We start from the raw sequence: 27,079 nt of genomic DNA, 5'->3' as shown, positions 1-27,079 counted from the left end.
TAAATTTTTTCTCCCTTGCTTGACAGGCTCTGGGCTGGTGAGTAGAAGAAGCTTAAAGTATCACTTGATAAACTTAAAAACTCTGGGCTGAAAGAAACTACCTTGTACACAGGTAGTCCTCAACTTACATACCATTCATTTAGTGATGGAAAATCTTATTTTCCAGCAACCAATCATGTTGACTGCTGCAGTTGATATAATGCATGTGATCCCAAATAAGGCACTAGCTCTGGTTAATGATCCATGTTCAAGTAGTCTACACATATACAGATATTCCTCAACTTACAACCATTTGTTTAGTGACTGTCCAAAGTTACAATGGTACTGAAAAGAGTGACTCATGACTGTTTTTCACACTTAACCACCACTGAAACACCTCCATGGTCACATAATCAAAATTTAGACCCTTGGCAACTGGCATGCATTTATGACGGTTACAGTGTCCTGGGGTCATGTATCACCTTTTGCGACCTTCTGACAAATAAAGTCAAGGGGAAGCCAGATTCCCTCAGGAAGTGACTTACCAATTTAATAACTGCGATTCACTTAACAACTTTGATAAGAAAGGTCGTAAAATGGGGCAAAACTCACTTAATAATTGTTTTGCTTAGCAACAGAAATGTTTGGCTCAACTGTGGTTGTAAATCGAGGACTACCTGTACAAAATTATTTGTCTCTGGCAACCGTTACCCCACACAAAATGTATAGCATTGGGACGTAGTAGCCAGCAGGAAAATAGAAAGAACTGACTATCCAAACCAATTTAAGGTTATTTTATTTTTCACAAAATACCAAACATCCTTGGATTTAAATGTGAACCCGCTCTTCCCCTCGGCAAATGCACCCACGCACACACGCGCACACATATCGCCCCCTTGCCCTCACCCCACCCCAAAGTCTGGCAAGCTCTTTCAGTCTGTCGATGGGTTGAACTCATCCTGTCGTGCTCGGCAGGACCGGAGGTGGGTTCCGATCATATGTAGAGATCAAAATCAATCCGCCTGGAATTGTAGAACTGGCCCTCGGAATTATCCGCCTTCCGGCAGTAAACCCCATCAGGGAAATAGCCTTGGGATACCCAGTCCTGAAGAGACAGAAAAAAGAATTTGAAAGAGAAGAGAGAAGGATGGCAGGGAAAAGAAGGAAAGGAAACAGAGAGACGTTCCCTGAGGATGGGGCTCCAGCATGAGTCGGGAAAGCTCGGAAGGCTAAACCTCAGGTCCCAAGGGCTGATCCATATTATTATCCTGGGATTCATCTATTCATCTCCATTCATGAAAGAAAACAGAACCATCTGGCACAGTATCTCACAGAAGAGGCAACCAACCAAAGTCGAACGCTTAACTGGCAGCGTTACTAAAAGGGCCATTCCGAAATGCACTCAGGCAATATGGTATCTGATAGGACCATATTAGAAGAAACCAAACTGTATTAATTGCACATGTTTTGCTAATAAGAGAGTAGAAGATCATTTATCATTGAATCTGGTGTTGCAAGGAAACTGAATGCTGCACATCATTTCTGATTCTAGTTTTAACAGTTTTATTGAGTTACAAAATGTTGTAAAATACAAAATGCAAAAGTAAATAGAAAAGCAATGGGCAGGGGGGAAGCGGAAAGAGAAGTGAAGGAAGATAAGAAAAATTGAAAAAGAAGCATTGACTTCCGACTCTCTATTACAGTAGAGAGTAAAATAAGTATAATACAGTAAAATAAGGCATTAGCATCAAATCACAACTTTTTTTTGCTTTTTCATAATAATTATGAACAAGCCATTTCTGTAAAGATCTATCAATCTACTCGGTAAAACCCCAAATCAATGTTTCATTATTTTCCACGTCAAGAACGAAGAACGATTCCTACTATGGACGAATGGTTGCAGACATTGATGCGGTTGGCTGAAATGGCAAAATTGACTACTTTGGTTAAAGAAAAGAACATAAGTAACTTTTGTTTCCACACATCATTTCTGATTCTATATTCAAGACTGCCCAATATGCTGCCCTTGGTTTAGGTTAGTTAATCTGAAGTCTAATAAAAGAATCATCATTCACAGGATGTCAGGAAAAGAAGAGATTCTAAAAGATGCACGTTGGGTATGTTAGTATGGATTTGGGAGCAGTGATGCTGTATCAGTCAAAATTAATTCTCAAGCACCATCTTGTCCAGGAAAAAAATTCTGACCAAGGAAATTAAGTTATAACCAACATAACAATATAATGTGACACGTGATTGAAAATCCCTCTGATGCAATCTGCCTAGCTTTCCTTCTCACTATTGGTCAAAATAAGGTGCACCAACAGAAACCTCCTTCCACCAGTACAGATAATCCTCAACATACGGCCACAATTGAGCCCAACATTTCTGTTAAGTGAGAAATTTGTTAAATGAGTTTTAAGACTTTTCTTGCCACGTTTGTTAAGTGAATCACTGCAGTTGCTGAATGCCTAACATGGTTGTTAAGTGAACCTGGCTTCTCCATTGACTTTGCTTGTCAGAAGATCGCAAAGGGGATCACATGACCACGGGACAATTCAATTGTCATACATGTGAGTCAGTTGCCAAGTGACTGGATTTTGAACACATGATCATGGGGAAGGTCATTAGTCACTTTTTTTCAGTTCTGTTGTAACTTTGAACAGTCATTAAGTGAACTGTTGTAAGCCAAGGACTACCAGTATTCAACGTAAGCCAGGATGTATATACAACTAGCCGATATTGCCTGGGTATTTATTTATAGGGGGGAAATGTCCAGACCAAACATAATTTCTAATGTTGTATTTTCCTCCAAGAGGGGAGCCCCCTTGTAGAGTACCGTGAAGCCGTTACCATGGCAACTCCACTGCGCTGGACAGTAGAAGCCATTTTACAGCAGTACAGAAGCCATTTTAAGGCACAACATGCTGTATCTTAACAGAACACCCCCCCTGAGGGGTGTTAATGGTGTCTTACCCCAACATAATTTGTCTCCAGAGACTAAATCATCTGTATACCAAGTTTGGTTGAAATTGCTCGAGCAGTTCCAAAGTTATGTTGGAACATACACACACACACACAGCCATTTTTGTATATGTAGATTGCAAAATCAAAAAACCAGCAACACTAAATAGATGGCCATCAAAATGAATAGAATTGCATTTTTTAAAAAGTCACGCAGAAAAAAAGAAAGATAAATGAGATAATGGAGAAGGGAAAAGGATATCTGTACCAATGAGGGGAAAAGGACATTACTAGGATAATGAATAGATAGAGAGAAATGGACACAAAGTGAGGAAGCGTACAAGAAGTTCATCTACCCTCTTTTGGCCTATTACCTGCATCTGAGAGCTGCTGAAAGGTCCGTAAAGTTCAGATGTGTTTGTGTTTTCCCATTTATATTCCCACATCACCTCAGAGAGTGTGTTGTCGTCAGTCTCCCCACGTGCCTGACTTCCTGTTGTTGAATAATAAGCACATATGTCAGAAGAATTTTTCCTAAAAACTCCCTAATAAAAGACGCTTAACACCACCACCACCCCAATAGAACATCATGCAGTTAAGGCAGTTTTTCTCAACCTTGGGAACTTTTAAGATGTGTGGATTTCAACTCCCAGAAAGCTCCAGCAAGCTCACACTTCTTCTTTTTTTTTTCTCAGAAAATTTTATTGGTTTTTTAAAACATTTATAAGGAAAAGGGTAGGTGGAATGGTATACAAATTTTGGCAGTTGCAAGTGTGGCAGGCGCCCCCTCCCTCCAAACTCATAAGATACATCTAAGTATAAAACATTAATACATGATCATATAAAATCAGCATATTAATTCTAAAAATTTTTTTTCAATCAGCTTATATATTATGATATATAGTCTAGATATAATTTCATTACTACTTTCGGTGCAAGCTCACACTTCTTAAAGTCCCCAAGGTTGACATATAATGAGTTAAGGATTGTTGAGCGTGTTAGATGAGGGCAGAGGTGGCTTCCAGCTGCTGCTACTGCCAGTTCGCTCAGGGACGTGCTGTGCGCGCACTTGATAGACGCTATGCGGGCATTTGCAATACTTTTAAAAAATGCTTTTGCGCATGTGCAGAAGCTAAAAACAAGATGGTGCCACCAAGAGAGCCAGTTCAGGGGCGTGGCAGGCCAGATTACGACTTATCCAACCGAACAGGTCCGAACCGGTAGGAAGCCACCTCTGGATGAGGGGTTGTATATTTCAAGGCTTCCCCAAATAATCTCTTGACACCTAGCTTTGCAAGTTTGAGAGGGATTCCCTCCCGAGACCTTGACATAGTGAAAAACATCCCAACAAGCGATCCTTCGCCCGCTATGACAAAATTCAGCAAACCATCTTGACTGTATGTTTCCAATCCTGGAACACCTGTAGCCCTCAGTTCCCCAAGCACACTCACCTGCTGATGTCTTCTCTCCTAGTTTGGCTTCGTCGATCTCCTCAGCGAACATGTCGAGTTCTGGCTCACCAGAGGAAGGTGCAGCAGGAGGGTGCTGTAATGCCCGGAGTCTCACGGCCAGCTTCTCCCGGGTTTCCTGATAGATCTCATAGACGCCTCGCGCAACCATTTGGTCAGCCAGCCCTGACAGCTGTTCCAGCTGCTCTTTCCGCTCAGGTGACCCTGACTTCTGGAGATCATCTTCCTCAGCTGGATCAACTTCATCTACTTTGAGGCGGGTCCAGGACTTCCGCTGACGTCCACTACTTCTCGGGCCACCCTTGTCTCCAAACCTTTGAATGGCTCTAGCTACTGTCTCACCAGGTAACATTAAGTCTACCATTCTTTCCAGGAGTTCCTTCTTCTCCAGAGGTGTTCGGCCCACCTCAAGATCTTCATCATCTTCATCTTCTTCGTCGTTATCTGCAGAATCGAGTGGTTTCTTCTGGCCGGGAGGCTGTTCCTTTATCTTGACCTAGTAAAAAAACAGAAAAGGATAAATTAGGTAAAATAAAAGTGATGTATTATGGATTAAAATGAATTTTAGGTCCAGAACAAGAACGTAAATGGCTGATCTATCTTTGCAATCATTTCCAGGTTTTGCAAGCACACTTACCACCAATATTGGTCTCAATTTTATTGGTGGAAGAGTACTATGTAGGAGAAGCTGGGGAATTCTGGGAATTGAAGTCCACACATCTTAAAGTTGCCAAGGTTGAGAAACATTGGCTTAAACTGATAATCATTATGGAGTGGATGGTAGAGAATTATATGGCTTGTCCGTGTTATTTCCTTTTACACTCCTGAAACTCCCCTACATTTACTTCAAATAATGTATATGCACACTTTTTTCATAGCAGCTGTGAGACTTTAGCAGCTGGAGGAAAATCAAGCTATATAAATACACACCGGTGGTATTCACTTACCTTCCCTACCGGTTTGCAAATGTGAGCGCATGATCTCAGCCTTCCATGAATGTGCTTTTGGCTAAAAAAGGGCCTAAATTGGATGCCATAGATCCAGGGCCGGTGGGCGGGACCACCCATGATTTGCGCTACCGGTTCAGGCGAACTGGTTTGAACTGGTCGAATACCACCACCCTCTCTCTCTCTGCATGTGTGTGTGTTTGTATGTATGTATGTATGCATGTATGTATATATATAGGGAGGGAGGGAGGGAGGGAGGGAGGGAGGGAGGGAGGGAGGGAGGGAGAACACGTTGTCTTCAAGTCTACCTGAAAAGACTTACCCAATCTATGTTATCCAACCAATTGTCCCGAATCACTGCCTCTTTTTTCAAGAAATAGTTGCCTTCTGAATCAAAATGACCTTCCTCCATTTCCTCTTGCAAATTGAAAGGGGTGATCCGGATACCATCTTCATAGTCAATAGTGGCAGATTCCTGCCCTAAAAAGATAACGAGAAATTATCATATTTTTCGGAGTATAAGACGCACCTTTTTTCCTCAGAAAAGAGGTTGAAAATCTGGGTGTGTCTTATACATCGAATACAGCATCTTTTGCCTCCCAAAGCCCCGCCCCCTTTACAAAAATGGCTGTGCATACCCTATGAAGGCTTTCAGAGAGCTCCTGGGGGTCTGGGGAGGGCAGAAATGAACAAAAAAGGGGTGGGGTTTTGCCCCACCCCCCAGCCCCCAACAGCACTCTATAAGCCTCCTCTTATGCATGCAATTTTTTTGACAAAAAAGTCCCATATTCGCAAAAAAACGGGCCATTTTTTGCTTGTTTTGCCTCCCCCCAGGGGCACTTTGCAAGCCCCCCCCCACCCCCCCAAGGCTATGCATGCCTTTTTTTTGGAAAAAAACAGACCCGTTTTTGTGAAAAATGGGCCGCTTTTAGGGAAGTTTGCAGAGTGCAACAACTTTTTCCCCCCTTTTGGAAAGTTCTTTAGTTAGAGTCATTGATGAAAATTAGATTGATCCAGTGCTGTGCCAGCAGAAATAAGTCTTAGGTGCTGCAGGTTGTCAGTGATTTCCTTCTCCAGGACATGGAGAAATATACCTGGAAACATCTACCTACCTACTCTCTCTACCTACCTACCTACCTACCTACCTACCTACCTACTGTATTTCTCCCTCTCTCTCTATCCCTCTATTTACCTACCTACCTACCTACCTACTCACGCTCTCTCCCTACCTATCTACTGTATTTCTCCCCCTCTCTCTATCCCTCTATCTACCTACCTACTCTCCCTCTCGCCCAACATACCTACTGTATTTCTCCCTCTCTCTCTATCCCTCTATATACCTACCTACTCACTCTCTCTCCCTACCTACCTACTGTATTTCTCTCTCTATCCCTCTACCTACCTACCTACTCTCTCTCCCTACCCACCTACTGTATTTTTCTCTCTATATATATATATCCCTCTATCTCCCTACCTCCCTACCTACTCTCCCTCTCTCCCTACCTACCTACTGTATTTCTCCCTCTCACTCTCTATCCTTCTATCAACCTACCTACCTACCCTCCCCCCCTCTCTCTATCCTACTCTCTCTCCCTACCTACCTACTGTATTTCTCTCTCTATCCCTCTATCTACCTACCTACACTCCCTCTCTCCCTACCTACCTACTGTATATCTTCCTCTCTCTATCCCTCTACCTACCTACCTACCCTCCCTCTCCCCCTACCTACTGTATTTCTCCCTCTCTACCTACCTACCTACCTACCTACTCTCCCTACGTACATACTGTATTACTCCCTCTCTCTCTACCCCTCTATATACGTACCTACCTACCTACTCAATCTCTCCCTACATACCAACTGTATTTCTCTGTCTCTATCCCTTTACCTACCTACCTACCTACTCTCTCTCCCTACCTACTTACTGTATTTCTTCCTCTCTCTCTATTCCTCTATCTAGCTACCTACCTACCTACTCTCCCTACCTACCGACTGTATTACTCCCTCTCACTCTACCCCTCTATATACCTACCTACCAACCTACTCACTTTCTCTCCCTACCTACTGTATTTCTCTCCCTATCTCTCTACCTACCTACCTACCTACTCTCCCTCTCTCCCTACCTACCTACTGTATTTCTCTCTCTATCCCTCTACCTACCTACCTACCTACCTACCTACCTACCTATCTACCCTCTCGCCCTAGCTACCTTCTGTATTTCCCTCTCTCTCTATCCCTCGACCTACCTACCTACCTCCTACCTACTCACTAGCTCTACCTACTTTCTGTATTTCTCCCTCTCTATCTTTCTATCTACCTACCTACCTACTCTCCCTACCTATCTACTGTATTTCTCCCTCTCTCTATCCCTCTCCCTACCTACCTACTCTCCCTCCCTACCTACTGTATTACTCCGTCACTCTACCCCTCTATATACCTACCTACCTACCTACTCACTCACTCTCCCTACCTACCTACTGTATTTCTCTCTCTATCCCTCTACCGATCTACGTACCTACCTACCCTCTCGCCCTACCTACCTTCTGTATTTCCCTCTCTCTCTCTATCCCTCTACCTACCTACCTACTCTCTAGCCCTAGCTACTTTCTGTATTTCTCCCCCTCTCTCTATCCCTCTACCTACCTACCTACCTACCTACCAACCTACTCTCACTACCTACCTATTATATTTCTCCTCTCTCTCTATCCCTCTATCTATCTATCTACCTACCTACCTACCTACCTACTCTCCCTACTTACCTACCTATCTACTGTATTTCTCTCTCTCTATCCCTCTATCTACCTACCTATCTACCTACTCTCCCTACCTACCTATTGCATTTCTCCCTCTCTCTATCCTTCTATCTACCTACCTACCTACCTACTCTCCCTACCTACCTACTGTATACTCCCTCTCTCTCTACCCCTCTATCTACCTACCTATCTACCTACTCACCCTCTCTCCCTCCCTACCTACTGTAATTCTCCCTCTCTCTCTATCCCTCTCCCTACCTACCTACCTACTCTCCCTACCTACCTACTGTATTACTCCGTCACTCTACCCCTCTGTATACCTACCTACCTACCTACTCACTCTCCCTACCTACTACAGTATTTCTCTCTCTATTTCTCTACCTATCTACCTACCAACCCTCTCGACCTACCTACCTTCTGTATTTCTTTCTCTCTCTCCATCCCTCTACCTACCTACTTACCTACCTACCTGCATACCTACCTACCTACTCTCTAGCCCTAGCTACTTTCTGTATTTCTCCCCTCTCTCTCTATCCCTCTACCTACCTACCTACCTACCCGCCCTACCTACTTACAGTATTTCTCCCCCTCTCTCTATCCCTCTATCTACCAACCTACCGACCTACCTACCAACCCTCTCCCTACCTACTGTATTTGTCTCTCTCTCTCTCTCTATCCCTCTATCTACCCTACCTATCTACCTACTCTCCCCACCTACCTACTGGATTTCTCCCTCTCTCTCTATCCCTCTATCTACCTACCTACGTACCTACTCTCCCTACCTACCTACTGTATTTTTCCCTCTCTTTATCACTCTACCTACCTACCTATCTACCTACTCTCCATACCTACCTACTGTATTTCTCTCCTTCTCTATCCCTCTACTTACTTACCTACCTACCTACTCTCCCTCCCTACCTACTGTATTTCTCTCTTTCTCTATCCCACTACTTACCTACCTACCTACCTACTCCCTACCTACCAATTGTATTTCTCCCTCTCTATCCTTCTATCTACCTACCTATCTCCCTACTCTCCCTATCTCCCTACCTACCTACTGTAATTCTCCCTCTCTCTCTATCCCTCTACCTAACTACCTACCTACTCTCCCTACCGACCTACTGTCTCCGTCACTCTACCCTACCTACCTACCTACTCACTCACTCTCCCTACCTACCTACAGTATTTCTCTCTCTATCCCTCTACCTACCTACCAACTCTCTCTCCCTACCTACTGTATTTCTCTCTCTCTCTCTACCTACCTATCTACCTACTCTCCCTACCTACTCTCCCTACCTACCTATTGCATTTCTCCCTCTCTCTATCCCTCTATCTACCTACCTACCTATCTACCTACTCTCCCTACCTACGTACTGTATTTTCTCTTCTCTATCCCTCTACCTACCTACCTACCTACCTACCTACCTACCTACCTACCTACTCTCCCTACCTACCTATTGTATTTCTCCCTCTCTATCTACCTACCTACCCTCCCTCTCTCCCTACCTACCTACTGTATTTCTCTCTTTCTCTATACCTACCTACTCTCCCTACCTACCTACTGTATTACTCCCTCTCTCTCTACCCCTCTATATACCTACCTATCTACTCACTCTCTCTCTCTCTCTACCTACTGCATTTCTCTCTTTCTCTATCCCTCTACCTACCTACCAACCTACCTACCTATCCACCTACCCCCTCTCCCTACCTACTGTATTTCTCTCTCTCTCTCTCTACCTACCTATTTTCCCTCTCTCCCTACCTACCTACTGTATTTCTCTCTTTCTCTATCCCTCTACCTACCTACCTACCAACACTCTCTCTCCCGATCTACTGTATTACTCCCACACTCTCTACCCTTCTATATACCTATCTACCAACTCTCCCTACCTACCTACTGGATTTCTCCCTCTCTCTCTCTATCCCTCTACCTACCTACCTACCTACCTACTGTATTTTTCCCTCTCTCTATCCCCATCTACCTACCTATCTACCTACTCTCCATACCTACCTACTGTATTTCTCTCTTTCTCTATCCCACTACTTACTTACCTACCTACCTACCTACTCTCCCTACCTACCTACTGTATTTCTCTCTCTATCCCTCTACCTTCCTCTTCCAACTCTCTCCCTACCTACTCTATTTATCCCTCTCTATCTACCTACCTACTTTCCCTATATCCCTACATACCTACTGTATTTCTCTCTCTATCCCTCTACCGATCTACCTACCTACCTACCCTCTCGCCCTACCTACCTTTTGTATTTCTCTCTCTCACTATCCCTCTACCTACCTACCTCCCTACCTACCAACTCTCTAGCCCTACCTACTTTCTGTATTTCTCCCTCTCTATCCCTCTACCTACCTACCTACCCTCCCTACCTACTTACAGTACTTCTCCCTCTCTCTCTATTCCTCTATCTACCAACCTACCGACCTACCTACCGACTCTCTCCCTACCTACTGTATTTGTCTCTCACTCTATCCCTCTATCTACCTCCTATCTACCTACTCTCCCTACCTGCCTACTGTATTTTTCCCTCTCTATCCCTCTATCTACCTACCTATCTACCTACTCTCCCTACCTACCTACTGTATTTCTCTCTCTCACTCTATCCCTCTATCTACCTCCTATCTACCTACTCTCCCTACCTGCCTACTGTATTTTTCCCTCTCTCTATCCCTCTATCTACCTACCTATCTACCTACTCTCCCTACCTACCTACTGTATTTCTCTCTTTCTCTATCCCTCTACCTAACTACACTCTCTCTCCCTACCTACTGTATTACTCCCTCTCTCGCTACCCCTCTATATACCTACCTATCTACTCACTCACTCTCCCTACCTACCTACTGTATTTCTTTCTCTATCCCTCTACCTACCTACCTACCTACCTACCTACCTACCTACCTACCTACCTACCTACCTACTTACTCTCTCCCCCTACCTACTGTATTTCTCTCTCTATCCCTCTATCTACCTACCTATCTTCCAACTCTCTCTCCCTACCTACTCTATTTCTCCCTCTCTCTCTATCTACCTACCTACTTTCCCTCTCGCCCTACCTACCTTCTGTATTTCTCGTTCTCTCTATCCCTCTACCACCTACCTACCTACCTACCTACCCTCTAGCCCTACCTACTTTCTGTATTTCTCCCTCTCTATCCCTCTACCTACCTACCTACCTACCTACCCTCTAGCCCTACCTACTTTCTGTATTTCTCCCTCTCTATCCCTCTCCCTATCTACCTACCTACTCTCCCTAGCTACTTACAATACTTCTCCCTCTCTATCCCTCTACCAACCTACCTACCTACTACCAACTCTCTCTCCCTACCTACTGTATTTCTCTCTCGCTATTCCTCTATCTACCTACCTATCTACCTACTCTCCCTACCTACTCTCCTTATCTACCTATTGTATTTCTCCCTCTCTCTCTATCCCATCTACCTACCTACCTACCTACCAACCTACTATCCCTACCTACCTACTGTACTTCTCCATCTCTCTATCCCTCTATCTACCTATCTATCTACCTACTCTCCCTACCTACCTACTGTATTTTTCTCTTTCTCTATCCCTCTACCTACCTACCTACCCTCCCTCTCTCCCTACCTACCTACTGTATTACTCCCTCTCTCTCTCTACCCCTCTATACCTACCTATCTACTCACTCTCTCTCCTACCTACCTACTGTATTTCTCTTTCTCTATCCCTCTACTTAGCTACCTACCTAGCTACCTACCTACCTACCTACCTACCTACCTACCTACTCTCTAGCCCTACCTACTTTCTGTATTTCTCCCTCTCTATCCCTCTACCTACCTACCTACCCTCCCTACCTACTTACAGTACTTCTCCCTCTCTCTCTATCCCTCTATCCCTCTATCTACCAACCTACCGACCTACCTACCGACTCTCTCTCCCTACCAACTGTATTTGTCTCTCACTCTATCCCTCTATCTACCTCCTATCTACCTACTCTCCCTACCTGCCTACTGTATTTTTCCTCTCTCTATCCCTCTAACTACCTACCTACACTCTCTCTCCCTACCTACTGTATTACTCCCTTTCTCGCTACCCCTCTTTCTACCTACCTATCTACTCACTCACTCTCCCTACCTACCTACTGTATTTCTCTCTTTCTCTATCCCTCTACCTACCTACCTACCTACTTACTCTCTCCCCCTACCTACTGTATTTCTCTCTCTATCCCTCTATCTACCTACCTATCTTCCAACTCTCTCTCCCTACCTACTCTATTTCTCCCTCTCTATCTACCTACCTACTTTCCCTCTAGCCCTACCTACTTTCTGTATTTCTCCCTCTCTATCCCTCTCCCTATCTACCTACCTACTCTCCCTAGCTACTTACAATACTTCTCCCTCTCTATCCCTCTAACAACCTACCTACCTACTACCAACTCTCTCTCCCTACCTACTGTATTTCTCTCTTTCTCGCTATTCCTCTATCTACCTACCTATCTACCTACTCGCCCAACCTACTCTCCCTACCTACCTATTGTATTTCTCCCTCTCTCTCTATCCCATCTACCTACCTACCTACCTACTATCCCTACCTACCTACTGTACTTCTCCATCTCTCTATCCCTCTATCTACCTATCTATCTACCTACTCTCCCTACCTACCTACTGTATTTTTCTCTTTCTCTATCCCTCTACCTACCTACCTACCCTCCCTCTCTCCCTACCTACCTACTGTATTACTCCCTCTCTCTCTACCCCTCTATACCTACCTATCTACTCACTCTCTCTCCTACCTACCTACTGTATTTCTCTCTTTCTCTATCCCTCCACCTACCTACCTACTCTCTCACCCTACCTACGTACTGTATTTCTCTATATATATATCCCTTTATCTACCTACCTACCTACTCTTTCCTCCCTACCTACTGTATTTCTCTCTCTATCCATCTACCTACCTACCTAAATACTCTCTCTCTCCCCCTACCTATTGTATTTCTCTCTTCTATACCTCTATCTACCTACCTACTCTTTCCCTACCTACCTACTGTATTTCTCCCTCTCTCTCTCTCCCTCTATCTACCGACCTACCTACTCTCTCCCCCCCATCTACCTACTGTATTTCTCTATCCCTCTATCTACCTTCCTACCTACTCTCTCTCTCTCCCTCCCTCTCTACTGTATGTCTTCCTCTCTCTTCATCTACCTAGCTACTCTCTCTCCCTATCTACTGTATTTCTCTCTCTCTATCCCTCTACCTACCTACCTACTCTCTCTCCCTACCTACCTACCATATTTCTCTCTCTCTCTCCCTCTCCCTACCTATCTACTCTCTCTCTATCCCTACCTACTGTATTTCTGTCACCCCCTCTACCTACCTACCTACTTACTCTCTCTCTCCCTCCCTACCTATTGTATTTCTCTCGCTCTCACTCTCTCTCTCCCTCTATCTACCTTCCTACCTACTGTCTCTCCTTACCTACCTACTGTATTTCTCCCTCTATCCCTCTACCTACCTACCTACTCTCTCTCTCTCCCTACCTACCTACTGTATTTCTCTTCTCTGTATCCCTCTATCTACCTACCTACTCTCTCTCCCTCCCTACTTTATTTCTCTCTCTCTGTATACCTCTATCTACCTACCTACCTACTCTCTCTCCCTCCCTACCTACTGTATTTCTCTCTCTCTCCCTCTATCTACCTACCTACTGTCTCTCCCTACCTACCTTCTCCCTCTCTCTCTCTCTTTCTCTCTCTCTCTCTCTCTCTCTCCCCTCTCTCTATCTACCTACCTACTCACTCTCTCTCCCTCTCCCTACCTACCTACCTACCTACCTACCTACCTACCTACTTTTTAAAAAAATTGCCTCTTGAAAACCTTGGTGCGTCTTATACTCCCAAAAATACAGTAATTTCTGATTGACCTGACATCAATAAAATATTAGTTAAACTTATTTTTAACACTGTTAATAAACAGTAAATTATTGGGGTAGAAAGTGCAAGTATGAAACCTGCCCCAAAATTATCATTTTACTTTAATTATAAAGTCTGAAAACATTTTTTGTATTGAGATTGAAGATTATGTGATAAATCATCACATAATTCAGAGTGTCTTAACTATCACTAAAAAAGTCCACAATCTTGGGGACTGACTTTTTTTTTAAACTGAGAGAAGAAACAGTGTAGAAGTTCCAATTATTGAAATCTATAATCACTACAGCTCCCTACTTACCTTCCACATCGTCTGATGCAAGGATGTCATATTTACTACCCTGTCCTTCATCCTCCTCCTCATCTTCCTCATCGCTGTCCAATGAATGCTTGCCCTTAAAGCGGCTGCCTGGCCCTCCAATAGCAGGTTCCACCAGCTGTTCAAGAGATGAAGTTAATTGTTCAGCATTTGAAGAAACTACAGTGTTTATGTGTTTTCCTCCAATAATCAAGTTAGAAAATTAGCTAATTCTTCAAATTAGCAAATTACTCCCTGTAACTTTCTCTATTTTTATCTGGATAACTTGAGGCCCTCCACTTATGACCACAATTGAGCCCAACAGTTCTGTTGCTAAGTGAGGCAGTTAAGTGAGTTTTGTCCCCTTTTATGACTTCTGTTGACACAGTTGTTAAGTGAATCACTGCAGTTGTTACTTAGTAGCATAGCTATTAAATGAGTTCTCCATTGACTTTGCTTGACAGAAGGTCGCAAAACATGACCCCCAGGACGCAGCAACCATCATATATATATATATATATATATGAACCTGTTGCCAGGTATACAAATTTTGATCATATGCCCATGGGGATGCTGCAATGGTCATAAGTGAGAAAAATAATATCATGTCATTTTTTTTCAGTGCTGTTGTAAATTCACAGGGTCATTAAACAAGTGGTTGTAAGTCGAGGACTACCTGAATTTAAGTCTGTAGTTAGAGACTTCAACTTCACAGTCCAGTATTTTTCAAATATGGTAACTTTAGAATGTGTATCCCAAAGGTGCTTTTTTTCAAGAGGCAACTGGACTTTCTTGTTTTTCTTTGAAGACGTTTTGCTTCTGATCCAAGAAGCTTCTTCAGCTCAGCTGAAACATCTTCAAAAAACCTCCATGAAAGTCCAGTTGCCTCTTGAAAAAGCACAACTGTGACCTGGATGACTGAAAATCTCCACAGACATTTAGGATGTGTGGACTTCACACATTTCAGAATACCCCAGACAGCATGAGAATTCTGGGAGTTGAAGTCCATCTATACCTTAAAGTTGCTAAATTGAAAACCACTGTTATGACCAGTTCCCCTTAAGCTTTATTTTCTGGATCTCAGGTTAAATAATAGCCTTCCTCAACCTGGGTTCCATCAGGTGGTTTGTCCTACAATTTCTAGGAGCTCCTACCACTAGATTGACCAGCATTGATAGGAATTCTAACCAACAACAGGGAGAAGAGCTCAGATTAGGCAAAGTGCTATAAAGGTTTATTTCACCTTCTTCTTTGGGAGGGTCATCTCCTCTTCATCATCATCGCCTTGGTCTTCAAATGTGACCTTCCGTTTTGACATGATGACCCTGTAAAATGCAACTTAGATCAACAGCAGAGAGACTTCAGAAACTCACACACAACTGACCACCTTCCAAAACATGAACTTGGCAATTCTGATAAGCTTCATATCCAGCTTTACCAGAATGCTGGTTCCTCTGTTGATAAGGACCTTATCATTACTGTACACTACCACCTCTGGGGAAAGTTTGTAAACAAGCAGCTGTCAGCTCTGCATTTGCTACCCATTCCAGGGTAGATGCACACAATACATATTGCCTACCCTTTGGCATCAATGAAGCGATAGGTTAATATAACTGAAGAATCTGATAAACTCTCAGAACCAAAACACTGCCCCCAAAAGCACAATTTAAAACAATCCTGCATACTCTCTCATAACGCTTTTATTCCAAATAGCTGTCAGACACTCCCAAATGTTATAATAGAAATAATCCTGCATTCTGAAGGTCTCAGTTTAGAATTGGGAATGTTTGTTAAAGGAATTGCAGAGGCAGAAAATTACAGTATAACAAGACCAGTAACGAATGATGGGACAACTACTGCCTAGCAACAAGAAAGTTACAAGAAAGTTTGAAGTTAGAAGGGCGCTGTTAGAAGGATGCTAGCCTGAGGCATATAGACATAAACTTTGGTAACCTGTAGCTTATAATGATAATAAAAAACACATCCCTTTTGATAAGAAAGCTTATTAGCATAAACATTTTTGTGCTTTACCCTCCTTTTTCATACATTACATAAACATGTATGAAGAAGGAGGGTAAAGTACAAGAATCCAATCAAAAGAAATGTGTCAAGCAACCAATGAATGATTTTTAGAATGCTAACTTTCTTAATCATAAGATTTGTATTTGTATAAAATTTGTATTCGTATATAGTTCGGGCTCTCAACCCCTTTTACTGAAGTACAGGTAGTCCTCAACTTACAGCCACAATTGAAGCCAAAATGTATTATTGTTAAGTAAGAATTTGTTAAGTGAGTTTTGCTCCATTTTAAGATTTTTCTTTCTACAGTTATTAAGTGAATCACTGCAGTTAATGTTAGTTACCCACTTGTTAAGTGAATATGGCTTCCCCACGGACTTTGCTTGTCAGAAGATTGCAAAAAGTGATCAAATGACCCAGGATGCTGCAACGGTTATAAGTAGGAACCAGTTGCCAAGCATTTGGATTTTGATCAGATGATCACATGGGGAATGCTGCAAAGGTCATAACTATGAAAAACAGGCATGTCACTTTTTTCAGCACTGTTAACTTTATTATTTATTATTATTTATTATTTTATTCGACTTATCAGTCGCCCCCTCTCCGCAAAGGGACTCGGGGCGACGTACAATCAAATCAAATATACAAGTGTGGCATGGAGGAGGTAACATCAATGTTTAACAATACAAATGCAAGTGCAAGCCACTAAGTTAAAATGAATAGCCATAAGTTAAGACAGTTAAAACAATTTAAAAACCCAAAATTTACATTTACAGTATTAAAATTGCCAGGGAGGTTAGAGGTTCTAGTTAACCCAGGCCAGCTAGTTGGAACAGGTGGGTCTTGAGTTTCGTGCGGAAGGAGCGGAGATCGGTCGTTATCCTGATATCTGGGGGGAGGTCATTCCAGAGGGCTGGGCCCATCACAGAGAAGGCCCTACTCCTGGGCACCGCCCCCTGACACTGCCTGGTGGACGGCACCCGGAGGAGTCCCTCTCTGTGAGAGCGAATTGGTCGCAGGGATGTATGAGGCAGAATGCGATCCCGCAAGTAACTAGGTCCTTTGAACAGTCACTGAATGAAGTGCTATAAGACGAGGATTATCTGTACTTCAATAAAAGTTTCTTGAACCGCCTCTCGTGTCTAGTTCTGTTTGGCACCTGCGCCAGGCTAAACCCGGTTTGCAGACAACCATTCTCCACTTTCTTTGGTAGATAGAAAGAAAAACCATTATTTCCAAAAACCAGGGCTTTTGTTGCCATCTCTTAAAGTAAGTCTTCTTTTCTTCCTGAAGCAATACCAGCAGCACTACTCAGGTGACACTGAGGACAGATAAACCTGCAAGTGCTTCAATGACCCTCTAAAACAGTGGTTCCCAACCTGGGGCCCAGGCCCCACATGGAGGGCAATTTGATTTTTAGTGGGGGTAATATGAACCTTGTTTAAACCAAGTTAATGGCCTTTTAGGCTTCCTCCTCCATGTGAGTAGAGTTCACTTTTTGAGTAAAGTAAGAATTATATGTGGGGGGTGGGTTTTTTTTCAGGATTTTAAAGATGCTTAGGAAGGACAGGGCCAAAAAAAGGTTTGGAACCACTGCTCCAAAAGGATACAGATTACCAGCTGTCTGCAAGGAATATAAATCCTTCCATTCCCCACCATCCAGTCAGAACTTTAAAAACTTCTTGGATGAGAAGTGAAACGTCTTCAAAAGAGAAAAACAAAGTCCAGCCGCCTCCTGAAAAAGTACCTTTGGGACAACCATGATCTGGAGACTGGGAATCTCTACAGACTTCACTTCCTGAACTCCACAACAATCTCCATTCATTTCAACCGAAGCCCACCCACTCCTTTTTCAATTGGGCATCCTGGGGAATTGGATGTAAGGGATGCCTATCGACCCCCACACCCACACCCCAATAAAAAGTATGGAAGCCAAGGGGGATCCCCAAGATTTTTCTCATGCATCTAATCAAGTCTGCCCCAAAGCAGCCAAGTCTGAAGTCAATTCAGGAGGCGACCTGGACACTCATTTGGGAACCTCGGGAGTGCCCCATTCCTCTGACTCTCTAAGGGGGCCCCGCGAGACCCCTAAATTAGAATAGGCGGATTTGCACCATCCCATCCCCGGACAAACGACCCGGGTCGTACCTAGGCGGCTGCAACCACAGCACCCGAAGCCTCCCAGCAGCGCTGCGCAGGAATCGACATCAGACTCCTGCTGCCATTCGAGCAGGATATGACGCCATAGCTAGAGACATATTATCTTTTTTCCCCCTCCACAACCCAACTTGGCGCACAGGAAGTGACATTGTTTCTGGCAACCCGTGACTTCAACCGCCCAGCTCGGCCGAAGGAAAATGAGGGCAAAACTGGAAAAAAGCGCTGCGTGTGCTGAGGCCGGTGACGACAGCTGCAGCGGGCCAATTTTTTTCTCTTTTGATAAAATGCCGGGATGGATGGAGGAGGATTTTTTTAAAAAATAAATCTGATCGATAATTGTTTCGCCTTTTCTTGAGCTTCTGTTAGCGGGAATGGTATATTTATATTTTCAGCCCTCGCTGACTTTTTCCCGCCCTTTTCTGACTCTGTAATTGCGCAATGACGGACGTGTAATGAACGCGCGTGGGCTAGTCGTTGCGGTTAAGCGTTGCTACTGTTCCAAGAGCAGCTAAATAAATGTAAAGAAATCCCGTCTGGGAGCCTCCCAGAGTTGTTTGAAAGATGGGCGGCGTTGTTAATGTTTTAAATAAACAGCTTTGTTAAAAGATGGGCTGACCATCAATTCTAATTGGTAGATTAAAAACTCCATGGCCAAAGGAAATCTATATTAATTAAACTCTAAATAAGGAGAAATAGGCTTCAGCTTTTTGGATGAGAAGCGAAATGTCTTAAAGAAAAAACAAAAGTCCAGTTTCCTTTTGAAAAAGCACCTTTGGCACAACCAAAAAGACAAGAATAGCCTACATTAACTTAACCCTGTTTCTGAGTTAACTGAATGCCTCTTTCTACACAAAAAAAAACCTGTACACAAAATCTGGAATTGAATGAATCTTCATAGCTCTTTATAAAACCATTTTATTCCCTTAGGGAAACTTCCTTGATTCAATCTTGGCTCCAAGCAATTTGATAAGGTTTTTGTGTGTGGCAACAATAAGGAAATTATTGTTGGGGTGGGGGGGCACTTTTTTTTTGCCTTTCCAATATATTGTTTTCAAGTGTGGAAAGTTATCACCCAGCCCCCTCCCAGAAAAATGAAATATCCTAGGAAATATTGAAAAGGCAGAATATTACATTTCCCTGGATGTGAAAAGGAAGAAACATGTTTTATAAAGAGAGGATAGCTCCTTGTAGCTTCCTGCCCATCCCCCTTTATCGATGAGCCATTAAAGCCTGAGCTAGTTCACTTTACATAATAAAGAGTTCTCCCCTTCAGCTCCAGAGTGATGGGATTAAGGCAGGATAATATTGGCCCTTTACCTAACTCCCCCACATGGCATCTGAGAACTCAACCATACCTGGATTCAAAACACAGCCTAGATAGTTGCCCCTGCACGACCCCATGGGAGTCTGACAACCGATCAGAATGCAAGATCAAAGGCCAGAGAGGGCAGAGAGTGGAGGAAGCGGAGACTTAGGGGTTTTTTAGTTAGTTGTTTTTTAAAAATTTGTAGGGGTGGGGGCTCAGGGGTTGTGGGGTGGGTGGGTCAGATCAGGAGCGATGTGAGAGCCGGGCCTCCAGGTGTGGTCGCGAGCAGAAGGAGCGGAAGGGAGGAGGAGGGGGAGGATATCATTCCTATACAGGGCTCTTTAATTCCAACGGTCGCAGGGAGGGGCAGATACGAGGACAGATTAAGAACTTACAGTCGGTTGGGAGACCGTGGTTGCTGGTTACACCCGGTCGCTTGTACCAACCCATGCGTTCTAGGTGGTCAAGAGTTACAGACCCAAGGCCTGAGGCTGTTGTTATGCAATGCGAGGTCCGTTGTTAACAAGGCCCCCCTCATTTACGATCTAATTTTAGAGGGGGAGCCGGACCTCGCGGGAATAACGGAGACCTGGTTGGGCCACGAGGGAGGTCTTCCCCTCGTGGAAATGTGCCCACCAGGCTACCTAGCATTTCACCAGCCCCGGGCCCAGGGAAGGGGCGGTGGGGTGGCAGTAATTATTCGGGAGGACTTAGAGCCGAGGGAGTCTACTGTGCCACAGACGTCCGGATGTGAATCCCTTGTTGTGAAATGGGGCCCTGGGAGACAGTTGGGCCTGCTGATAGTATACCTGGCTCCTCGCTATACATCAGCGGCCCTGCCCGAACTCCTCGAGCTGATCGCATCGGTGACGGTTGAGACCCCCAAACTTTTAGTGATGGGGGATTTTAACCTGCCATCGATGGGAGAAGCATCAGAGGGGGTTCGGGAGTTCATGGCTTCCATGACAGCCATGAACTCCCGAACCCCCTCTGACTCAAATGATTCAGGGCCCGACACATGAGGGAGGACACACTCTGGACCTTGTTTTTGTCTCTGGCCAGTGGCTGAGTGATCTGGGAGGAGGGGACTTAACCATCACTCCCCTGTCATGGTCAGATCACTCACTCCTTCGTCTTGACTTCCCTGGTGCTACCTCCCGCTGCGGGGAGGCGGAACCGGAAAGTACCAGATGGTTCCGCCCCAGGCGCCTGATGGAACCTGATAGGTTCCAGACGGAGCTTGGGCCACCTCCTGTAACCTTGACCCGCCCCCGGGTAGAGGACCTGGTGATCGCGTGGAATAATGCGACTACCGGGGCCTTGAACCGGGTGGCGCCTTTGCGGCCTCTCCGGCGGCAACGATCCACCCTGGCCCCTTGGTTTACTGAGGAACTAAGGGTGATGAAATGCCGCAAGAGACGTCTAGAGAGTCGTTGGAGATCCTCTCACTCCGAATTTGATCGAACACAGGCACGAGCCCATTTAAGGACGTACCTTGTGGCATTGAGAGTGGCCAAACGCCAATATTGTGCCACTCTCATTGCATCCGCGGAGAACCGCCCTGCCGCCCTGTTTCGGGTGTCCCGCTCCCTCTTGTTTCAGAGGCCGCGGGAGGCCCCTCTACAGGGCAGGGCAGAGGAATTTGGTAAATATCTGCAGGATAAAATCGCTCAAATCCGGAGGGATTGGGTCCCTGTCAGTGGTCCAATGGAGACGTCCATGGCGAGTCTTGAGGAATCGATCTGGGAGGAGTTTGACTTGGTTGCCATCGAGGATTTGGACAGAATGCGTGGACAACTGCGACCCACCACATGTTTATTGGACCCGTGCCCCTCCTGGCTTGTACTGGCATCCTGGGAGGTTACACGAGACTGGCTCCTGGGCCTAGTGAATGCTTCGTTGAGCGAGGGGTCTCTCCCGGCCGCCTTGAAAGAGGCGGTGGTGAGACCCTTGCTCAAGAAGCCTTCCCTGGACCCTTTGGAGCTGGCCAATTATCGTCCTGTCTCCAACCTTCCCTTTTTGGCGAAGGTTGTAGAGAGTGTGGTGGCCTACCAGTTTCCACGTCATCTGGAGGAAAATGATTATCTAGACCCGCGCCAGTCCGGCTTCCGCCCCGGTCACAGCACGGAGACGGCCTTGGTCGCGTTGGTGGATGATCTCTGGAGGGCCAGAGATAGAGGTTGTTCCTCTATCCTGGTCCTATTAGACCTCTCGGCGGCTTTTGATACCATCGATCATGGTATCCTGCTGTGCCGGCTGGAGGGGTTGGGGGTCCGGGGCACCGTTTTGCGGTGGTTCGGCTCCTACCTTTCTGGCCGGATGCAGCGTGTGTTGGCAGGAGAAGAGAGGTCGACCCTACGCCCCCTTACTTGTGGGGTGCCACAGGGGTCGGTCCTCTCGCCATTCCTGTTCAACACATATATGAAGCCGCTGGGTGAGATCATCCGTGGTTTCGGGGTGGGATACCACCTGTACGCTGATGATACTCAGCTGTACTTTTCCACCCCGAACCACCCCAATGAGGCCATCGAAGTGATGTCCCGGTGTGTGGAAGCCGTACGGATCTGGATGGATGACAACCGACTCAAGCTCAACCCCTCCAAGATGGAGTGGCTGTGGGTACCAGCTCCCCGGTTCAGCCAATTAACTCCATCATTGGCCATTGGGGGCATTCAACTTGCCCCCGTGGAGCAGGTGCGCAATTTGGGCGTCCTCCTGGATGCCCAGCTGTCCATGGATGACCATGTGACAGCCGTGGCAAGGGGGGCGTTCCACCAGGTTTGCCTGGTGCGCCAATTGCGCCCGCTACTGGACCGGGACGCCTTACGCACAGTCACTCATGCGCTGGTGACGTCTCGCTTGGACTACTGTAACGCTCTCTACATGGGGCTTCCCTTGAAATGCACCCGGAGGCTACAGTTGGTCCAGAACGCAGCCGCGCGGGTAATTATGGGGAGTACTAGGTACTCCCATGTGACACCGTTCCTGCGCGAGCTGCACTGGCTTCCTGTGGTCTATCGGGTGCGTTTCAAGGTTTTGATAACAATCTTTAAAGCGCTCCATGGCTCAGGACCTAGTTACTTGCGGGATCGTATTCTGCCCCATACATCCCTGCGACCAATCCGCTCGCACAGAGAGGGCCTCCTCCAGGTGCCGTCCACTAGACAGTGTCGGGGGGCGGCGCCTAGGAGTAGAGCCTTCTCTGTGGCGGGCCCAGCCCTGTGGAATGACCTCCCTCCGGATATTAGGAATACCTCTGACCTCCGCTCCTTTCGTATTAAGCTTAAGACCCACCTATTCCAAGTAGCTGGCCTGGCTCAACTTTGATCTAACCATATCGCTCCTGACGGGTTTTTAATTGGGTATTTTAATTATATTTAATTATTTAGGGGTTTTTTAATCACTGTATTCTAATTGTTTTTTATTCATCAGCCGACCTCCTCCTTGTGTATGTCTCGGTATATGTCTCTGTTATATGTTTGTTTTGTCCACATATTTATTTCATATGTTTCATTGTACACCACCCCGAGTCCTTCGGGAGAGGGTGCGGCTAAGAAATAAATATTTATTTATTATTTATTTATTTATTTATTTATAAAACCAGGGACTCAGCTTCTCTTCCTTCTCGCCTTCCCAACATTGAAGCATGTGATCACCTTTTCTGTTCAGGACTCAATCCATGTGGTCCTGTCCACCATTAAAACCATCTTTCCAAGCAGCCTCCATGTCTCCAGTGTCTTTTTCCCCACTTGGAGCCGAACCCAGAAGGACATTTCTTTCAACAATTGGCGACCACGAAGGGACTCCAAGCTAGCCTAACCAATGGATATGGCCCAGGTAAGCCTCCCATGCCAGCACAAACCCCATTGAGTCTGTGGGTGGACTTTATCTTGGCCTTAACCATTTGGATCTAGGTTTTAAAGGGATTTTGAGTTTCAGCTCAAAGGCTGCCTGGAAAGAAGGTGAAAACCTCTAAATTTTAATTCTCTAAAGTTTAATTTTAAAGCATGGCAAAGCATGGAAATGTGTGTATGCCTGCATGTGTGTGAGTGAGTGATGAAATCTTTCTCCCAATCACAGCTGGATCTTGGTTCCTCTGTGTGTTTTACCAAGAGAGCCTGGAAAGTATTAGGGTCAGACCAGAGCACAGGACCTTCTGTTAAGGAAAGGAGAGTGTGTGTGAAAATGGATGGAAAAGTGAATGAAAATTTTGTTGTTGTTGTTGCTTTTGTCCTGTGAAAGCAAAAAAGCAAAGGCTCATTGTGCGTAAAGAGAGAAGGAGGTGCTGGTACTAACTGCAGAGGGACAGAGGTCCTCCCCGGGTCACCTTTTTGGATCCGGAAAACCTTAGCAGAATTCCCTACGAGGAAAGGGGCCGAATACTTCGTTGAGGGAATCAAAGTCCTTTCCGGAATTTTTTTCTTCCGAAAACTTACGGCGGGTGACCTGGCTAGGCCAAAGTGAGCCCTACATGTAAAGGGTCATGGGAAGCGTTAGCTCGTGGGTAACAGGAATTTTCCTTGGAGATTTCCTTGAAGCCTGGGACGCCAGGCACATGCCTATCTTGGTTGGCATGGAGAGCAAGGAAACTGTGTGGCAAATGGGCTTTGCTGAAAGATGACACAGGAAAACTAATTTGGATAAAGGTACTTAAAAGAAAAGGGAAAATGTTGGGGTTTCTTTTTTTTCTCTTGTCTGTTTGTCTCTTTCTCTGTCTTCTATGCAACCACGTGGTTTTGTTTGTTAAGATTTGTGCCTTCCCTAATTTAACAGATTTGTGCTGGGAATGACTAGGATGCGTAAATCTGAGAGTTCTTCCCTCCCCACTCTTATTTTCTCCTTGTCCTTGTGTAAACGTGTGTCTAACTCTTTGTGCACCCTCAAGGTAATTGAAACTAAGATGTCTCCAATCCAAAAGACAAGAATTTTAAATTGTTCAATGAAAGAAAAGAGTAAACTGGCAGAAATTGCCTTCGCTCAGTTTGTTGGGCCCAGAGTGAAGGTGGGGGGAGTCTTTACTTTGTGTCTGTTTGGCCAGCAGAAACAGAGTAAAGAGAAGTTTTTTTTCCCTTCCTTCCTTCCCTTTACCTTAAAGTAACAACCCAGGAAATGTTTTAAGTTCATTTGCAAGAAAAGTTTCATCCTTGCATTTATTGTGTGTTTAAATGATTTTACCTGTTCATTTCTTTTCTGAAGCATGTAAATCCAGACCCCATTCTCATCTGTGATATCTCCATAATGTTTATCTGTTTAGTAACTGATGGTTTTATTTTTCAAACTCTGCCTGCAAGCTATCTACCCCCCCACACGCCCCTCCCTTACCTCTAATCCTCCAACAATGCCTTTTCTGTGGGGGAGGATACCTTGTTCTCATGTCTTTCAGCCCTGGAAAATTGTACTCTTCGAGGTGAGTATAGATTTTCCCCCTTTTTGGGGGGAGGAGGAGAGTGTTGCCTTGTGTGTGCATGTATGAGATGAAGGAAATTCCTACTAGATGTTAGCCTTCAACCTGAGTAAAAACCCTTTGCACATCTATCTGGCCAACCTACTCAATTGGTCCTAAAGTAAAAACCTGGCCTCCAGAAGGCAGTTTTGATTTAGATATTGTCAACAAATTTGCTGATTTTCTGGCCACCATCAGATGAACTGAAAAGGAACTCTACCTGGATTTTTTCTCCAATCTCCTTTGTTGCCCAGACATTCAGAAAGTGTGTGGGCTAACTCCCAGACCATCTTCTAAAATTTGTCCCTTTGTCACTTAAAAAAAATGGGGGGGGGGAGCTTCCCAAAGTGACTGAGGAGTCCATAGGGATACGTTAAAAAGCTATTGCAGCAGTAATAGTTGTCTTTAAAAAGAAAAGTAGAGCTCAAGAGCCCCATCCAGATGCAAATGATGTGTTAATGAAAGTCTCCATACAGCTGGATCTTTAAAAATATGCCAGCGTGCTGGGAGATCCAACCTAGAACCCTCGCCGAATGCAAACAATGTGTGGACAAACATCTCTATACATTGTCTCTATACATCTTGATCTTTAAAAATATGCCAGCGCTGGCTGCAAGATCAAGATAGAAGAATTTGGATCTTTAAAAATTAGCCAGCGTCCCACTGGCAGATCCAAATTAGAAACAGAACACCCCAGGGCAGAGACAGGTATTAACAATCTAGTGCTTAAGGAGATAGAACAATGGGGTAAAAAGCAAAAGTAAGAAATTTAGCAGGTAATAAAAAGGTAATGCCTGTCTGAATGGGAAGACCTAGGTAATTGGATTTAATTTGATGTAATGTCTGTTAAAAAAATTCTTAGGTGTGCATCTATACTAATAACATGTAGAATTGAATGGCATTGAATTGATTGTGATACGTTTGACCAGTTGGCAAAATAAGTAAGCTTGGGCTTGAAGCTGTGGGGAAGGGGTGGGTAGTTAGGATTTCAACTGCTCTCTGGGTTTTCCCATGCTTGGAGAATGAGCCACATGTTCCCCAAGGAAAGAAAATTGAAGATTTAAAGGGACAGGACCTCCCCCAGGCCTGAAAGTGTTGTTCCATGGTATTTGTGCATGTATGTGTGTGTGTGTGTGTGATCATTTCCAGACCTGGAGGGAAGTTGAGATCCTTTAATAATAGAAAATGGAGCTCATTGACTTATATACAGCTCCCTGAAATAATTGTAATAACTGCTTTGCATGAAGAAAGAATGAAATGGGATTTTTGTATGTGAAATTAAGATTGCGGTGCAAATATGAGTATGTTGATGGTAAAAGTTGGTATGAATCTACTTTGATTCCCTTTCATGTAAAGAAACAGTAAGTTGCAGGGTTGTTTAATGGTATGTGTGTATACGTATGTGTGTTACCATTTCCAAATGTGAAGGGAGGGTGAGATCCTCTAATAATAGTACAAAATGGAGCTCATTGGCTTGTAAAAAAGCTCCCTGAAATACTTATAATGATTGGTTGGCATGAGCAAGCATGAAGGTCTGATTGCAGTATGAATGTGAGTGTGCATCCCCAATGCCCCAGGGAGTGATAAGTGAAGGGATCTAGAGACCTGTGATTGCCTGCGTGAATTCCCCCCACCTCTTCCTTCTGGGTCATTCTTTGGAGGGAAGCAGGAAAGGCGGGGAGAATAAGTGTCTGCTCATTTTTACCATGAGTGTGTGTGTATGAAATGCCCCCAGTGATACCTGTGAATAACTCTGTGCATCCCCCCCCCCCTTCTTTCCCTCCTTCCTTTTGGGTCATTAAAGGGGCTGAAGTTTTTCTGCTCACTTT

At 44.7% G+C, this 27,079-nt stretch overlaps 1 protein-coding gene across 3 annotated transcripts; it reads right to left on the bottom strand.

Annotated features, from left to right (window-relative positions):
• Nucleotides 1-758: 758 nt before the first annotated feature.
• Nucleotides 759-25,555, bottom strand: CD2BP2 (CD2 cytoplasmic tail binding protein 2). 3 transcript variants are annotated; one of them, XM_081932000.1, is made up of 7 exons: nucleotides 25,471-25,555; nucleotides 15,566-15,660; nucleotides 14,326-14,461; nucleotides 5,679-5,836; nucleotides 4,392-4,905; nucleotides 3,315-3,433; nucleotides 759-1,084 (listed from the first exon to the last, which is right to left on the bottom strand). In XM_081932000.1, the coding sequence occupies exons 1-7, from the start codon at nucleotides 25,538-25,540 to the stop codon at nucleotides 974-976; spliced, it is 1,203 nt and encodes a 400-aa protein (XP_081788126.1). In that variant the 5' UTR covers nucleotides 25,541-25,555; the 3' UTR covers nucleotides 759-973. The 3 variants fall into 3 exon arrangements, with proteins under 3 accessions (XP_081788126.1, XP_081788127.1, XP_081788128.1); XM_081932001.1 differs by lacking the exon at nucleotides 25,471-25,555 and adding an exon at nucleotides 18,490-18,627 and having other exon boundaries at nucleotides 15,566-15,647; XM_081932002.1 differs by lacking the exon at nucleotides 25,471-25,555 and adding an exon at nucleotides 18,490-18,609.
• Between the last annotated feature and the right edge of the window lie 1,524 nt (nucleotides 25,556-27,079).

The sequence above is a fragment of the Natrix helvetica genome (assembly GCF_964273705.1).
Source record: "Natrix helvetica genome assembly, chromosome: Z".
Lineage (NCBI taxonomy): Eukaryota > Metazoa > Chordata > Lepidosauria > Squamata > Natricidae > Natrix > Natrix helvetica.
This window is presented reverse-complemented; position numbering and strand designations above follow the sequence as displayed.